Source organism: Equus asinus, chromosome 1 (genome assembly GCF_041296235.1).
Source record: "Equus asinus isolate D_3611 breed Donkey chromosome 1, EquAss-T2T_v2, whole genome shotgun sequence".
Classification (NCBI taxonomy): domain Eukaryota; kingdom Metazoa; phylum Chordata; class Mammalia; order Perissodactyla; family Equidae; genus Equus; species Equus asinus.
The window spans coordinates 162877618-162896257 of record NC_091790.1 but is presented as its reverse complement, the minus strand read 5'-3'; the positions used below and the strand labels follow the sequence as shown (position 1 = coordinate 162896257).

General features: G+C 35.4%; 1 protein-coding gene across 3 annotated transcripts in view; it reads right to left on the bottom strand.

Moving 5' to 3' along the window:
- BBS9 (Bardet-Biedl syndrome 9) overlaps window positions 1-18640 on the bottom strand; it is a 428290-nt gene that overhangs the window by 320482 nt on the left and 89168 nt on the right. For all 3 annotated transcript variants that reach the window (XM_014838754.3, XM_014838755.3, XM_070511651.1), the window contains 2 exons: window positions 10316-10490; window positions 3956-4040 (listed from right to left, as the gene is read on the bottom strand). In XM_014838754.3, coding sequence (XP_014694240.1) covers window positions 3956-4040; window positions 10316-10490 — 260 coding nt within the window. The remainder of the gene's footprint in view (window positions 1-3955; window positions 4041-10315; window positions 10491-18640) is intronic.

The following is an 18640-nucleotide window of genomic DNA, read 5'->3' as shown; positions in this document are numbered from 1 at the left end:
AAATGTGTATGTAATTGGAGTCCCCAAAGCAGAGGAAAAAGATGGAGGACAGAAAAAGTACTTGAAGAATTAATAGCCAAAATTTTCTAAATTTTATGAAAACTACAAATTCACAGATGCAAGAAACTCAACAAATCCTAAGCACAAAAGAAAAGAAATAAAAGAAAACTACACAAACCATATCATAATCTAATTGCTCAAAACAAGTGACAAGAGAAAATTTGAAAAGCAGCCAGAGAAAAAAGACATTACGTACAAAGAAACAAAGATAAGGAAAACAGCAGATGTCTCATGAGAACAATGCAAGCAAGAAGATAGTGGAGCAACCTCTTAAATTACTGGCGGGAAAAATCTTTCAATCTAAAATTTTATACTGAAAAATATTTTCAAACAAAGGCAAAAATACTTTTATAGACATACAAAACCTGAAAGAATTGATCACCCACACTGAAAGAAATGTGAAAGGAAGTCTTTCGGGAGGAAAGAAAATGACACCAGATGGAAATATGGAGCTACACAAATTAATGAAGTTAAGTTACCAGAAAAGGTAACTACATGGGTAAATATATGATATTTTTCTTATAATTTAAATCTCATTAAAAGATATTGACTATTTAAACAAAAATATAACAATGTAATATGGAGTTTATAGTGTATATAAAATTAAAATATATGACAATAGCACAAAGGCTAGAAGGTGAGAAACAGAGGTATGATTCTCATACTATATGTGAAGCACTATAATACCAACTGAAAGCAGACTGTGATAAGTTAAAGATATACACTGTTAACTCTAAAGCAAGCACCAAAATAACAACACAAAGAGTTATGGCTAATAAGCCAACAAAGATAAAAGGGAATCATAAAAAATATTAGGTAACTCCAAAAGAAAGCAGAAAAACAGGAAAAAGCAAACGAGGAACAGATGGGACAAATAGATATCATATGGCCAGATGATAGACTTAAATCTACCCATATCAATAGTCATATGAGATGTAAATGGTCTAAAAAACCCAATTAAAGGGAGACCATATCACATTGGATAAAAAAGCAAAAGACCCAACCATATGCTGTTCACAAAAAATGCGCTTTAAGTACAAAGACACAAATTGATTAAAAGTAAAAAGATGGAAAAAGACTATCAAGATAACACTAATCAAAAGAAAACTGAGTGACTATATTACTAACAGATTAAGTAGGCTTTAGAGGAAAGACTACAGAGCAAAAGGATAAAGAGGGTCATTTCATAAAGAAAGGGGAGGCATGTTCATTGAGACATAACAATCTTAAATGTTTATGTACCTAATAACAAAATTTTATAAGACATGAAGCAAAAGACTGATAACATTGCAAAGAGAAACAGACAATCCACAATTACAGTCAGAGATTTCAATAGCCCTGCCTCAGTAACTGACAGAAATTAGTCAAAAAAACTAATAAGGACATTCTTTTCAGGTACGCACTGAAGACTGACCAAGATAGACCATAACCTAGGCAATAATCTCAATAAACTTAAAAAAATTCAAGTCATACAAAGTATTTCTCTGACCACAATGGAATTAAATTAAAAATCAACAAATAGTTAAAAGGTAGCTCTGAGTAACATAGGCAGCTATTAACTGTCTTTCCACAACTACTTTATTAAAAGCATTCCACTGGATAAATTTGTTTCTCTGCAATAGATTTAATAACGTTCCATTGCATCACAGTCCCGCCAATTGACTGTGGTGTAATGAAAGGAAGTTTTACTGCTGTTTCTTACTCCATTAATTACTGGAGAATGGAAAAATCACTCAACTGCAATTGACTTCAAAATACATCCTCCATGTGGCAGAGAGCAGTAGCAATAAATATTTGCGAATAAATGAGGGAAGAATATTCTAGACTGAAGGAAAACCATATGCAGTAGCCTAGAATCAAGAAGAGTCATGGACTATTTGGAACAATAAGAAGCCCCATGTGGCTGGAGTGCAGAACCTAAGGGACAAATAGAAGACTTCCATTGAGGAGAAGGTCAAGGACAATTTGATCACCATCATCATTGTCACCTTCATCATCCAGATATTTTGCTAAGTGCTTTACACGTATTTCTAATGGTGACCTTGTAAATAGGCATTATCACCATTTTGCAACTGAAAGTTAACAAAGTTAACAAACTTGCTCAAAATAAGTCGTAAGATAATGTTATAAACATTATGATCTCAATAAAATTACTTGAAAAAAAACGTAAAGTATAGCTCCCAAGATCTGACTCAAAAGTCTATGTTTTAACTATAATTACCATGGTGGCTCCAAATTTTGTGCAAAATTCTATTTGTATTTGTTGTGCTCTTTCACCTTTTACTATCTTGAGAGATGCTGTCATCTCATTCTTGACTCTTTCCAAGTTAGCCTTCCTTTCTACCATCTCCGTTAACTTCTATATCCTAACACAGATTATTAGTCTTCTCTGATAATTCTTTTTTCCTTAGTATACTAAATTCCACATTATTTCTTCATTAAGTTCCTTGCATGTGTGTCCTTCTCAAATTTACTTTACTGTTTCCATCATAATTTTCAGTTCCTTCTATTTTTTGCCTTCCTGTCTATGGAGGCTCCCAGGATGAGGAAGAGCTCACAATCATCATCTGTTCCCTAATTCCCATTAACCTGAGAATTTATCATTTACAACTTTTCTTCAAACTACTTTTCAAGTTATCAAACTTCCACCTTTGTCTTTGAGCTAATTTTATCTTTGTGAGCTATAAATTTTTATGCTTTACTTATGTATTTGGTCACATACCTACTAGTAGCATTATTTTTGCCTTTTGAAAGATTTTTTTAGTTTTCCTCTTTTTATTTTGTTTATAATTACTTCAGTTAAAAGTGACACCATCTGGAATGTAAATTAGTGCAGCCATTATGGAAAACAGTAAGGAGAGTCCTCAAAAAATTAAAAATAGAAGTACCATATGATTCAGCTCTTCCACTTCTGGGTACTTAGCCAAAAAACACTAAAACGCTAATTTGAAAAGATACATGCACCCTTATGTTCATTGCAGCATTATTCACAATAGCCAAGACTTGGAAATAACCTAAGTGCCCATCAATAGATGAATGGATAAAGAAGATGTGGTATAAACACACATACACACACACACACACACACACACATACACACACAATGGAATACTATTCATCCATAAAAAAGATGAAATCTTGCCATTTGTGACAGCATGGATGGACTTTGAGGGTATTAACTAAGCGAAATAAGTCAGATGGAGAAAGAAAAATACCGTATGATTTCACTCACATGGAAGATAAACAAACAAACACATAGATACAGAGAACAGACTGGTGGTTACCAGAGGGGTAGGGGGTGGAGGGGCAGAGTGAAAGGGGTAAAGGGGCATAGGTATACAGTGATGGATGGTAACTAGACTTTTGGTGGTGAAATTTATATAATGTTAATATATAATATTAAGCCATATAATATAACATTACACTAACATTATGTAAACTTATATAATGTTATAAATCAATGTTACCTCAATTAAAAAAATGAATTTTGAACTCTATTAAAATGATTGGGTTTTCTCCTTTGAGCCTATGAGATTATTTATAGTAATAAACTTCTAAGATTGTAAATGAAAAAAAAGTAAAAAAAAATAAATAAATTTTTTTAAAAAGTGACCCCATCTGTACTCTATAATTCTAGGGCTATAACTATATAATCTGATATATTATGACCTATGACCAGGCATGTGTCTCTATTGCTCAATATTAGCCAACTAAATCCTCTGATCATTGATATAATAATTTTAAAAAACACAGAAAATAAAAACATAACAGAAAAGAGAAATCGCTGAAATATATATTTTTTTAATTTTCTTCCCAGGAATTCTAATCTTGAACAAACATCTGTGATTAGATATAACATTACTGAAATTTTTATATATTAAAATAAAGGCCTTACAACTAGTCTTTTTCCAGAACCAAGTTTTTGCTGTTCAGTCTCCTGTCTTTTATCTGCGTCCGTTGCAAAAGCAAGTACTTGGTACCTGTTTGAAAGAAATGGAATAATTATAAGTGATTTTATAGTGTAAAAGTGTAGATAATTTTAAGCTTTAAAAGCACATAATCTTGGGGCCAGCCTGGTGGCACAGTAGTTAAGTTCACGTGCTTTGCCTCAGTAGTCTGGGGGTTGCAGGTTTGGATCCCAGGTGCAGACCTACACACAGCTCATCAAGCCACGCTGTGGCAGCATCCCACATACAAAACGGAGGAAGACTGCCACAGATATTAGCTCACGGACAATCTTCCTCAAGCAAAAAGAGAAAGACTGGCAACAGATGTTGGCTGGGGGCCAATCTTCCTTACCAAAAAAGTAAAAATAATTTAGTGCCTAGTACAGCATCTGGTATATATTAGGCACTAAATTATTGATTGATAGATTGACAAACATATAGACAGAGATTTATATAGAGAGATCAATCACCTAGCAGTTTATCTGGTATGCTATAAATTCTCAATAATGGACATTATGACTTTCTACAAGTATTTTCAGCTTTTATTTCAATAGTAATGTTTAGCTCAAATCATTCTTAATAACAATTTATAACTATTATTCAATCCAGAAACGATTAATTTAGCCAATAAAGGTTAAATTCTATTTCCCATTAATTAATGGTATATTGTTAGAGTAACAATCCTACTCTAAACGAAGAAACTTCAGGCTCCTATTGAACCAAAACTCCTTGCACTGTTCTTCCATAGTTAAGAGGAAAATTAATAAACAGATATATTCAGACACCTCATATGGTCTAAGAGAAAAATTCTGATAGTGTCAAAATCAGGGACCTGAATGAATAAAAGCAATGTGGAATATCTAAATGAGCACTGAAATGTACAGTGGTATTCAAATGTCACATGCCAACTCTTAGACTATCCTATCTTAATCAGCAATACTTCATTTGTAAAAAGCCTCCAATTTTAGTTGGAGGCAGAATGACTATGTATTGATAAACTCTGAAGGCATTTATGAAAATCAGTCTTATAGTTAATATGAAAGGTTACTTATATGAATTTCATTCATTCAACACACATATAATAGGGATCTAATACAAGCATTGACCATGGCAAAAAACTACTACACAGTCTGTATCCATCAGGATCTCCCAAGGTAACTGTGGAGATTCATATACAAGCTAATAAGTATAAATCAGAGTGCCCTGTGCTAACAAAAGGTATGAACACAGTACCATGGGAACAAGGTAGCAGAAACAAGTAATTGAGGTGGCGGAAATATATATGTTCTTGGTATAGGTTCAGGAGGAGAAAGCTAGGTTTTAAAGAATAAGTGAAAATTCATCATGCTGGTAAAGAGGTAAAAGGCATTATGGCAACATCAACAGTACATACAAAGGCAAGCAGCATGAAAGAGACATGAAAGGCCATGCCAAGAGTTTAGGAGAGATGCATGGCAGGGAGGAATAAGCCATAGGAAACAAGACAAAAAGGGTGGGAGGGTGTCGAACTCAGCCTTGTCGAACCATGCTTTAAAATTCCATAGGCAGCCGCAGCTCCTGTGCAGTCTCCACACGATCTGAGACTGACCCTCAAAATCCCTAAGTTTCCAAAACTGCCAAATAATTAGACCTCACATTCCAACCACCAAATTGGATTGTTTTACTCTTCCCAGTTCATAGTAACAGAAACAGCATGCACCAGTGACTAGAACATCAGCCCAGAGCTGGTCCTGTTATGGATCTAACCTCAGGCAATTAATTACATGGGCGGTTCATCTCCTGCAGGCACCAACCTACAGGAGGATGATATGGATATTAATGAGACTGTTGTAAAAATCCAAAGCTTCTGAGCTGTTTGAAGCTTTATATATATACATATACATATACACAAAACAAAGAGTTATTATTTCATCTGAGGAATAAGTGAACCCCTAAAGTGGCCGCTTCAACATCAAAACAGGAGGCAGAGACACAGACAAAACTGACTCCTGACTGCCAAATCCAGGCCATTTCTCTTGCTGGAAGACTACTCAGAAGAGTATTTTATGCCTACACATAACTGATGGTAAATTTAGATGATGACACACTTACAATAGCATCTACTTTACAGTTCTTTAAATCCTCTCAACTGTCACCAATAATGTACATGGAAATCTACTTCCAAAACCAAACAATTCCAAGCAGACTTGGAAATTCTAAAATAAAAAAAAACACTTGGATTTTTTTCCTTACCACTCAAGTCTTCAATGATATAAGCTAAAGAATAAAACTCCCTTGTTGAGACTGCTGAAAGAATAACCAGGCCCAACGTAGAAAGATTTCATGAAAGAATGCCATACGTGTTTCTCAGAACAGAAAGGCGCTAATCACAAATACAGCAACTCCAGGTGGACGATGGTGCTTTTTGACCCAAAAGCCACAAATGCTTAAGTCCTGTGGAGCGCCAATGACAAATTCAACCATATAATTTAGTGCTCTTCCGCATCACGTCATAAAAACAGCAGCAAGTAACTAAAATATGGATTGAGGTGTCACAGAGCACAAAAGTAAATCCTCCAAAATCATTTATTTTCAAAGGAAACATAGTTGTCACCTCAAAGGGTACCAGGAGATTTGGGGACCTTGATATTTAACCGAGAGATCTCTACTAGAAATGGAAGCTCTGGATACAGAGCATTACTATGTTCATTTCAACTACAGCTAAAACATTCTCGATTATGCCAGGGAGAATCATTTTCATCGAAAGGTGCCAGGAACAAAATAGAAGCTTTCTTTACGAACTTTTCACTCTTTCATCAAGTTCTTGTTAAACACCTACTTTTGACAAGCTGCTTCAGGGGATACAAAATCCCTGCCATCAAGGAGCATTTAGCCTAATCAAGGAGAGAAACAAGCAAACATGTAAGGTCAATGGAAGCGTGAATAGTACTTGTGGAAAGCAGTGAAAAACTACTCTGTGAATTGAGAGAAGGATATGTTACTTACAGCTAGCTCAGGGAAGAACTGAAGGGGAGCAGGGAGGCTTCCAGACATAATTTTCATGTGCAGAGAAGGAAGAAAGAGCATTTCAGACAGAGTACAGCATGGGCAAAAGAGAAGAGGAAGAAAAACCCAAGAACATACGTGCAGAACACCAAGTATTCCAACTTGGCAAGAGCCTAAGACTGGTGAAGAAAACAATCTTCTTGTTGAAATATTGTCCATTAAAGTCAACAAATGCATTTTAATACTGATTTAAAGCCTATTATCTACTTAGCAATGTATCAGGAGGCACTGTAGGGGGAAGTATATAGCAAAGAGGAGAGAGAATAAGACTCGTGGTGGGTATAATTCTTCAGGGAGCCTCCCTCCATTTAACTCATTTATAGGTTCCACCTCCAGGCCGCCTCAGAATCCTGTGCAAAGTTCTGCTACAGCCTGTATCATAGTGAACTGAAACAGCTGACTGACTTGCTACCTGCCCCACTTGCTTGCATACTGCTTGAGGACAGGAAAGAGGTCTTATTTGACTTTGCATTCCCAGTACTTTCCACAGTGTGTGGCACAGAGACACCTCTTGAAAAATGTTTGCTGAATGAATGATTGAACAAATAAACTGAATTATTCCATCAGTGATCAGCTATTTAAGAGAGATTCTGCTCTCAGGAACCTGACAATGAAAGACATACTATGGAACATTTTAGAGCAATACAAGAAGGTAATATATCATATTGGGCAAAAATCAGCATTTTAGGCAATAACACATCTTGAAGGTGAAAGAAGGAGGATAGTTGAACCAGTTACCTTTAAAAGTCCCTTCCAAATCTGAAAGTCCACATAATAGAGGTAAAATGAGACTGGATTATAAAGAACACCGAATGTCAACATAAGCAGGTTTATATTTTGTTAATGGGCAACAAAAATTATTCTGACTTAAAGAGGTGTTTTAAAAGGATAGATATGAGAAGGACGCTTCAAAGTCTAGATTAGAGATAAGAAATCCAAGTGAGAAGGCCTGAATGCTAATGAGAATGGGAAGCAAGAGCTGAATAAGAGAAAAAAAGGTAGAAAGGTCAGGATTTACTGACTACATAATTCTGACAGGTAAAGGAAAGAAAAAGAGAATATATAATGATCCAAAGTTTGGACAAACATAGCCAAGAAAATAGTGGTACCTAAGCCCCTCCTCCCCCTCAAAAAAGACAAACAATTCTTTCTCTTCAAAGGAAAAAAAACAATGCTCAAAGTGTGTCCCTGAATTAGAATCACCTGGAGTGTGTGTTTACAATAATGATTTCTGGGTCTTAACCCCAAACCTACTAAATCAAAATCTAGGGGACTGGGGACTGGGAATCTGCAATTGTGCATTTCATAACAGGTTGTCCAGATGATTCTTCAGCACACTAAAGTTTGAGACCCACTGGCTTCACTGGTTCCTATGTGAACATAATTACGTTAGTTTTAAAGTAATTAAATATCAATCACAAAAATGAAAATGAATTATGTCTCAAAAAGCCTTCTCTCTTAACTGATTACATTCTATTAACTGATTATAAATAGAAGTCTCAAAAGAACAAACGTATGGTTTTCATGCTTTCTCCCATCCTAAATTGTACCAGTGATTATCACTTAATTTAATCTATTAGACTTGAAAGTGTAAATAAATACAGTATATTATTTAATGTTCTAAACCCTCTTGATTATCATCATTTCACATATCTCATGCATTTTTACCATTATAAAAGATCCACATAATGGATAAAGAACGCATTTTTTTAGTCCTAGATAGAGACAAATTTAATGGATTGGTATGTTGGAGAATTACCACAGTTAAAACAGTGGGAGTTTCTGTGAGATTAAATTTACAGATTAAGGAAACCTACACATTGTTTCTTCACCCAATCACTCCTGGAGTTATTACCAAATTAATTCCTGTACACATATTTCAAAGAGGAAGTCATGGAGCATTCAGATCTTCTTATTGTGACCCCACTGTAGCAGTGCCAGTATCACAACTTGGCAGGAGTTGAGGCACAGAACTTGGTGGAAAGCTGAAAAGCAGATCTCCTCAATATTGCTTAAGTTTTGGCAGGCTTGAATGAATTATACAGATATTTTTCTCAACCTCTCAAAATAAATATAATATTTTATTTATTACCAGTAGCAATGCCACAATTCATTCATCTCCTTTGGACAAGAGCCATAGGAGTTACAGAAGGAATATGACATAATGATACACTACCTCCAACAGTTAACTTCTGCTTAGTCACAAACATTTCCTTGTTTTCAGAGTTTCGAATCCTAATGCCTGGACAATAATTCACAAAATGTAGATTGCCACTTAGGAAGGGAAAACTGCATTAACTTGCCATATACACAATACTGAAACTTGAAGGCAAAAATTTACAGATGATGCCTGATGATTTTATATTTTCTTCTACCTTGGGAAAAATCATATGGTCAAAAATAATACTGAAAAGCTATAATGAAGTGTTGCTTAGATGTTTAAAGTTCTAAATGTTGCCATCAGTAAGGTAACAACAATGAAGTTACTGAAGATATTCTAATCCTACAAGTCTATTTCTTTTCCTACCATGGGTTTCTACTCTTTTCCCCATTCTCTCTTCCAACAAAAAACTTGCTCTCTCAAAACTTTAATTTTTATTGAAATTTAGCTGGTAGAGGAGAAAAATGTCTCTCTCAAACACAATTCACCAAAATCAATAAGAATTTCTAGCAAAAAGCATAAACTGTTTCCATAGGGTCACTTCATACTTTATTTCCACTATGAATTGTTCTTTTGAAAACATTCATAACACTTGTATTTCTTTCCAGTATTCTTCTTATGTCATATACATTCTTTTTTGTTATAAAATCATTCTATATATGCATCTTTGTATCTGGCTTTTTTTCACTCACATTGTATTTTATTACTTATAATTCAAGAACAGGCATAATAATTATTGAGCATTTTCTATGGGCTGGCAACCTGACATACATTTAATCCTTTTAACAAATTTGTCAAAATAGCCATTATTGTCCCCTTTATAGTCAGGAGAAGGACACTGACCATCAAACAACTGTGAACAGCAAAACTAGGATTCCAATCCAGGTCTGCCTCTCCAAACCCCTCCTCTCAATCTCTGCACTATACTGTCTTTCGAGTATTTTGCAATATGTAAATGATTCCTTCTAAGTCACCACAATCACATTTTATCAAAGAAACCAGCTCTTTTTCATCTATAATATTCAAGCTCTTGGTGGAAAAGAATTGATCAGCAACAAACAAACCGAAAATCATGTTTCCAAAGATTTAACATCTAACTTACTTGTAACTTTCCACTTGTCGGCAGGAAGAAACAGTAATGAAGGAATCCGTACGGGAACTGTATGCAAGAGGGCCAGGTAAAAGAGAACCAGGGAGAAATCGCCCAAAAGCGTAGCTTTCCTGCTCAAACACCATCAGCATCCCATCCATAGACTGGATACAAATTAAATCTCGACCTAAAGAAGAATTAGAGAAAATTAGGCGACCTATTCTTTTTATAAATATAATGGTTTTAATTTACCACTATCTACTACAAATATGTCACAATTTTTCCTCAAGGGGCAAAATGAGCAGTTTACATTTAAAATTACAAACTGATAAAGCTATCAGATTATTGTATATGAGCACATATATACTTCCCCATTTTTAAATTATTCAGAAGATGCCTACAATTTTAAATACATTTATTTTCAGTTACTGTATGCTAAAATCTCTAGCTCAAAATAATCCCTGAAAACAATCATGGCTCTTTGTAAGATATCATTTCTTCCAAAATCAGAAATATAATAAACACTGTTCTGCACGCGGCTACTTCTCTTCCTCATAGTTTATCAGCCTCATATTCTCAAATGACTTAGACATCAGTCAGACACAGCAGACCAAATCCACAGACATGTATTAGGCACCAGTTTTATACAATTCCAGTTTTAAGCACCAATGGGAGTTGAAAACACTAATCCTGAAAAATAGTAATCACTGATTGCCCTGAACTATAGATGGATTTTGAAACATCTTTTCTATCAGTCTATAAGTCTACAAAATTCACAATTCTTAAAATATACTGAGATGATGATAATGATGAGTTTTATGATATGTTATTTGTTAGTGCTGTCAAAAAGATTCCAACTCCTAGCAACCTGTAAACAGCAGAGCTGAACCCTGCCCACTCTTTTTGTGCCATCCTCTCACCTTCCAGTGCTGTTACTCATAGGGTTTTTCATGGCCAATTTTTTCAGAAGGGGGTGGTCAGGTCCTTTTTCCTAGTCTGTCTTAGTCTGGAAGCCCTGCCGAAACCTGCCCACTGTGGGTGACCCTGCTGATATTCTAAATACTGGTGGCATAGCTTTCATCATCACAGCAACACACAGTCGCCGCAGTATAACAACCAAAAGACAGGTGGTGTGATTCCCTAACCAAGAAACAAACCTGGGTCACAGCATTAGGAGCGCTGAATGTTACCACTAGACCACGATGATACAGCACAATATTCTTCATCTGAGAAAGAGCTAGTGGCTACAACTGTTCACATTCTGCTAGTGCGATTAGCATATCCCATAATGTATTATACAGGGAAGAACTATGTCAGAGAAAAATTAAGCTACTTATTAAGGATTTAAACAAAAGGTTAATTCTTTAATTCGTCTTCCTAACTCATACTTACCATATACATTGAGTCCTGTAGTAACTATTCCATATTACCTTGGCTATCCATGCCAACATAGTATACTTAAATTTTGAAATTTAAAGAATACTTTGCTCAAAAAGAAATTAAATTGCATAGAAATGGATGATATTCTTATTATTGTATCTGACTATGGACACAAGGGCAATTTTTAAAAAGAAGATATGCTGCCAAAGGAATTTTTTATAAAAGAAAACAAACAGAGATTCTGGGGTGCTTGTCACTGCAATATACTCTACCCCATCTTGATTGATTCAATAGGTTTGTCAACCTTAAAAAATCTAAGAGATGCTCCAGGTTGAATATTGTCTTAGCATATGAACGTTCACTAAACACACATCTGAACCATTCTGGGATCTCTTCAGAGAGAAAAGAGTTGTTCATATCAATCCTGTTTCGAAAAGTATTCTCTCAATGTTCACATTCTTTTATAATGCATGGTAGGTTTTGCAGTCACTGTTTTAAGGTTTTTTTTAACCTAATCTTTATCTACTATGCTTATTAAACATTTCAAAAAAAGGTATGAGCTTGTATATATGCTGCATGCACATGCATGCTGTACAAGTGTATTCACAGAGATATATTTAGACGAAGAGTAACTCATCTATCTAGAATTTAACAATTTAGCCATCCTACCTGTCTGCATGCAGAAAAAATGTTAAAGTATAAAAATGTCTCTAAGTTGTCAAAATAGATGCTGCAGAGTCTTTCTAATGAAAATCATGCAAACTTTTTACAGGTAGGATTACCAGGTCTCACTTAGGACATCAATTATTTTAATTATGGTTCTAACAGTTGTAGTTCTCATAAACAAGTTACTGATATTCCAGGAGCTTCAGTCTCCTCATTTATAAAATGAGTATATTTGTATAAAAGCTCCAAAGTTAGAGATAAGATGTAAAAGTCTCTAATACTGTACAGCATGCATAAAACACACAAAAAATTATAGCATTATTATGATGGTTATTGTTACCTGCTTGCCCAGCTCAGAGAAAAGGAAATAGCAAACCAGAAAAAGTGTGAAGACGCTGATAACTATGAGCAGTTATAGCTACACCCTAACAAAAAAGATGAAAGAACATCCATAAAATACATATCAAATAATTCTAAAAAGAATAACAGTCTGGGCTCAGCGTAGGAGCAATTACTAGCCCTGTATATCTCAAAAAGAGAAAAAATGTCATATTATAATGTATTAAGAGTTATTAAATGGATTGAAGATAGTTTGCTATAGCTCAGTCATTTGCAAAAAAGAACTTGTGGGAGAGATTCTAACTGTTCCCCCCAGTAGCCATTCTTTCTTTTGGTACTTGAATTATCACCAGACACATGGCCATCCAGAATAAAGTCTATATTTCCAGGCCTCTATTGCAGATACATCGGATGATTACATTCTTGCCAAGGAGGTGGGAGTAGAGGTGATATGTGCAACAAACAGACATGCCTTCAAAAGGATTGAGTATGCCCTCCCCTCCCCTCTTACCAGCATGATGGTAGGGCTGGAACAGCTATCTTGGTCTAAGGATGGAAGTGACATATTGAGGACAACAGAGCCCCGCTACCTGCCCTGGACTGTCTTATCTCCAGGTGGTTAAATATGACAGAAATAAACATCCTCCTTATTTAAGCCATCATTATATTGGGTCTTTGTGAAAGCAATGAAACCTGTATGTTAAATAACATAGAACTTATCTGAGCCTAAAGATCCATCCAGTACTGCCAGCTCTTAAAATTTAGTTTCACTTGATTGGATCCTGGTAGCAAAAAACAACCAGGTATAGAAGACATCGGAGCGACTGGGGAAATTGGAGTATGTCTACATGTTAGATAACATTAGGAATTATTGTAAATTTTCTTAAGTGTGATCATGGTATTGTGATTACATAAGAGAATGCTCTTATTGGGAGATGTGTGCTGTCATATTTATAGGTAAAGTGGCACAAGATCTGTAACTTACCTGCAAATGGTTCATCAAAAAAAAAGTATGTGTATATACACGTATATATATTTACAACTGTTGACTCTAGAAGGCAGAATACGAGTGTTTATGTTACTGTCTCTGATATTTAAAATTTTTTACAATAAAAATGTAGACAAATAAAATTAAGTGTTTACATGTATGTCTTTTGTGTACAAATGCATTTTTTTAACAATCAAAGGAGGAACTGAGCATTAGCAAATTGAGCGGGACCTAGAAGGAGAGTAATAAATTTAATCTTAAGTCAAGAATCAGAGCGACAGAGGAAATCAATCAATGAAACACTTAAACAAAGACCTTGACCCTGGGGGAGGATATTACTGTAGCCAAAATATACTCTTGATATCTGTATTATTAAAGAATGTGAGGTCAGAGCATGTGTACTTCCAAGCAGAAGTACTAATAAAATTTAAGTTCATTTCAATATGTTGAATAGCATCCAACCACAAATCTTCAGTCTCCAAAAGACCTTAAAGAAGTGGTCCTCAAAGTGTGGCTCCCAGACCACTACCATCAGTATCATCTAGGAATTTCTTAGAAATGCAGATTCTGGCACTATCAGAAACTGGTGTTAGGGCCCAGCAATTCTAGGTTTTAACAAGGCCTATAGGCTATATGATGCATGCTAAAGTTTGAGAACCACCGCCTCAGCATTGTATGACAAAGAGCTAGAGCTTGAAGAAAACTTGAGCCCCAGAGAAAATGTGGCTCCTTAGCATGGTACATAAGGTCTTATTTCCTGAAACTCTAGCAATACAGAGGAGAGTACTTAATATTCTGTAATGTCCACATGGGCTGCCTCTAGAGTCAGATAACCCGAGTTTGAGTCCAGCTCCACCAATTATTAGCTGTGAGCTTGGGCTCAAGTTTCCTTATCTGCAAGATGGTATATTGTTGTGAGAATTAAATAAAGTAATATACAGAACCTAGATGCAGCAGGTGATAAATACTCCATCACATTATTATTTTATAATTATTTTCTAAGTCTTATACTACACGTTGTATTAATATTAACTGCTTGCTGTTTCCCACACACAGGGTAATGGTGCATGCTTCCTTACTTTTGCTTAAATTATTACCTCCCCCAAAAAAACTTTCACTTTTCTTCCCTTGGTCTAGTAAACATTTGCTGGCTGCCTCCTAGTCATCCACTCCCCTCTCCTCCCATCTTTGGCCATGAGATTTCAATGAGACTGACTTCATTCTAAGCTTGAGGGTAGACCCTGACTTACGTAAACCAATTAGTAGCCCAGTAGTCACACTGACTGGTTCAGGGATGGGTATAATTTACAGCTAATGAGAGAAACTAAATCCCCAGATTGAGCTGGAACTAAAGAAAATTTTACTCTTCTGCCTGGGGAGAAATATGTAAGGATGATAAGGTCTGGAGTCACAGAAGCCATTTGGCTTTTACAAGGGCACAGTTAAGTGAGGGCCATGGAAGACACTGTTTGAGCCAGTGCATCAAGCCTCACTTGGAGCCAAACCTACCTGTGAACTTTGCAGGTAATAAATTCCCATAAATATTGAAACCACTTTGAGTTGGGTCTCTGCTCCTGAATCAAGTGGATCATCCCATTTGTCCTCTGAGAGACATCAAAGGCTGAGGCTCAGGTCTTCCCAGAAGTCTTCTCTTTCCCCTTCAATCACCCTCCATCTGTGATCCCACAGATCCCCATCTTTACCTCCATCTTACAACTAATTGCCGATTGAAATGATCTATTTTTGTGTCCCTCCTTCACCCTAGACTAACCTAAAGGTAGGAACCGTATCTCACTTATCTTTGTAAATCCAACAACTATAAAATGCCTGGCACAAAGGAGATACACTAATAAATGTCTGTTGAGCTGAAGTAAACTGGGCAAAATTTATTCATCTGCAGCTCAGATTAACTGAGATTGTATTCTATGTGTTTCACATATTGCACTTGAAGTACGTGAAAAGTGCTTTATTTATTACAATCTTGGCTGCTGACATTTAGAAAAATGTAGGGATCAATCCAAAACATTACTCAAAAATAAATAAATAAATCCTTCAAATCACTGTCTTGGAAGGCACTTCAGAATACATACCAAAGGCTCCCCTTACAGATAATGGGAAAAGAAAAAACAGTCCAGAGAAGCCATGAAAGTTTTGTATTTCTGACAGAACAGAGCCAAAGGAAGCCTTCATAAAAGCGATGGGATTTCAGGAGCTATTTAAATGACCTAGCCATGAACCATACTCAAAGAGTCCTTATCACATGCTCAGTATTATATGAGGAGCTGTAAGAAATATAGAACAACAGCAATAATAACTACTACTCCCATTTACTGAGCACCTGTTACATTCCAGCCTTTATGCTAAACATTTATCCAGCATATTAGCTTTAAAGTGGACAACAGTCTAAAAAGTGGACAATAGTCCCATTTTACACATGAGAAGACTGAAACCCACAGAGCTTAAATAATCTGTCTAACGCCAAAGAGTTAGAAAATGACAAAGCTAGTACTCAAACTAGAATCCTTCTGGCTCCATTATACCACACGCGTTCCTTGAGGGGCTCCATTATACTACACTGGATCCATTTTTAAAAATAACATCAGTTAACATATAAAATCTAAAGGATGTGAAACAGACTACGTACGACAGAAAATCAAATCGCTTCATTATAGTGAACTTCCTGGGAAAGGTTTCATGATAGAGGTAGGATGTATCTTAGACCAAGAACGATAGGTAGAATGAATAGGGGTCAACGGTAAAAGTAGTGGAAATTTCTAGAAGAGAAAGGGAACATATCAGAAAAAGATGCAGAGGCAGTTAGTCTTGATCCAGTGCAGTGGATCCAGTTTTACCAACAGGGCATGAAACACAAAAGCAACAGATTGAAAAGATGACAATATCTTAATGATGCTTCCTCAAAAATTATGCCTAAACTATACAGAGAAAAATAAAACATCTTTTAAAGTTGAAATAATTAGGAAGGTTGGAGAATTCACCAGAATTTAAAATCTGGATGTTTATCCCATTGATCTTAACTATGATGAGAGAAAACTAACCATTGTAATTTGAAATATTATTTGTGAGATCTGGGAACAAACTGACAAAGGACCTACCAAAGCCATTTTGAAAGGACTTTGGAAATAAGAATTTTTCATTTTCAAAAGCAAAGAAAAATGTTGGTGACTGTGGGGATAAAGGGGGTGGAGGCAGGAAAGTTCCATTATGGCAGCCTCATGAAATGAATATTTATTAAATAGTGCATCTCATTTCCTGGTGTTAAAACATCATGTAGTCAAAGCTTCAACATGATGCATAAACTAGTAATCAATTACAAGTTGAACTGACTGCTAGATTAATAGTTTTCTCTACTAAATTACCGACTATTCACTAAAATGGTGTGTAGCAGTGTGTGTCTGTGTGTATGTGTGTGTGTGTGTGTGTCCCCATGCCCAGAGGTCTTTCTACCATGCATTTTCCATCATTCATTATTATACCAATAAGGGCCCCATGGAGGGCAGTCCTAAATACCTTTTCCTCCATTTCTCTGCTGTCTTTTTCTTCCTGTGGAATCTATGCAGCAGAGTAAGTGGAGTGGCATACATGAAAGAAGACTACCATTACTCAGCATGCTACATGTTTTCTGAATCTCTCTATGCTCATATTTCTTTTACACATTGAGTAAAAATATAAGTGAAGAAATGCAAACGTGACCTGTGGCCAAGCATATATTGCAGTTCAGCATGCAGCTGTCAAAAATACTTGGTCTTTCTCCAAGTCTGAAAAACACATGAAAAACAGCTGTACAGGTAGTCAAAAAGGCAGACAGGAAACATCAAGAGACTGATACATAAGAATAGAAGAGTCCAAATGTCTGTGGAACTTCCGCTCCTTTTACCCATGCACGGAAAAAAATTTTGTTGTTGTTGTTACAGAAAAACTGAAACACTAACTCATTAATCTTTATTGCAAACCTAACTCAAAAATGATACATGTTTGCTATGAGCAAGGATATAAAAATGTTCAGAGTAGGATTTCAACAGATACTGCCTTAAAAAGAAGTGGTAGATGGATTTCTAGAGATTGAAAGATTGTAAATTTGCCATTAAATGTCATTTTTATACTTTTTCACTCCTATCATCATATAAATAAAACTACTACAATTGTTTTGAGATACATGCCACTATTTGGTTGTGCTTAGCAATTAACAATTGGAAATTAATTGAAGGAAAGAATAGCTAGCTTCTTTATTATTACTCTCTCCCTCAAATTCTTTATTTGAGCATTCTAAAAGGAATTCGTGCCAGATAATAATGCAACATTCAAACAGATTCTAAGTTTAAAACCTTAGTTATAAATAAATAAATAAAAATTAAAGCCCTAAGCAGACAGAGGAAATCAACAAATAGAATACATGTGTTGCACTAAATAGCTAATATTTAAAATATGTACCAGGGGAAAATTACACAAATTCTCAACTATTATTCAAGTGTTACCCCAATAAATAACTTCATGAGACTAATTATTTTAAGACTCAAGAAAATAAAAATTGGGTCTACATACTAACTCTTCCTATGAACTTGCCTTTTGACATTTTAATGTGTCTCATTTTAATAGGAACTTTAATAGCCTCACAAAGACCACTAGTGTGTGTTCTGCCAAGCTATTTATCACATTTTTCCCCTAAACTGTGAACAAGGTTAATAACATATTATAAAGAAATTACAACCATTCATTAAATTAGCCTTATATGTGATAGATTCAATACGAATGCAACGTTCGAGTTTAAAAGAAGGCCCTAAACATTATATTATCACTTGCATCCATAAAATATTGAGTGAATTACTTTGTCAGATGTAATGATCATGAAAGGTTTGATAGCACTGTCCAGAACTCACATTCATTCAACAAATCCCACGAACATTCACTGTACACTTATTATGTGCTAGGAGAGATACAGTCGCTAC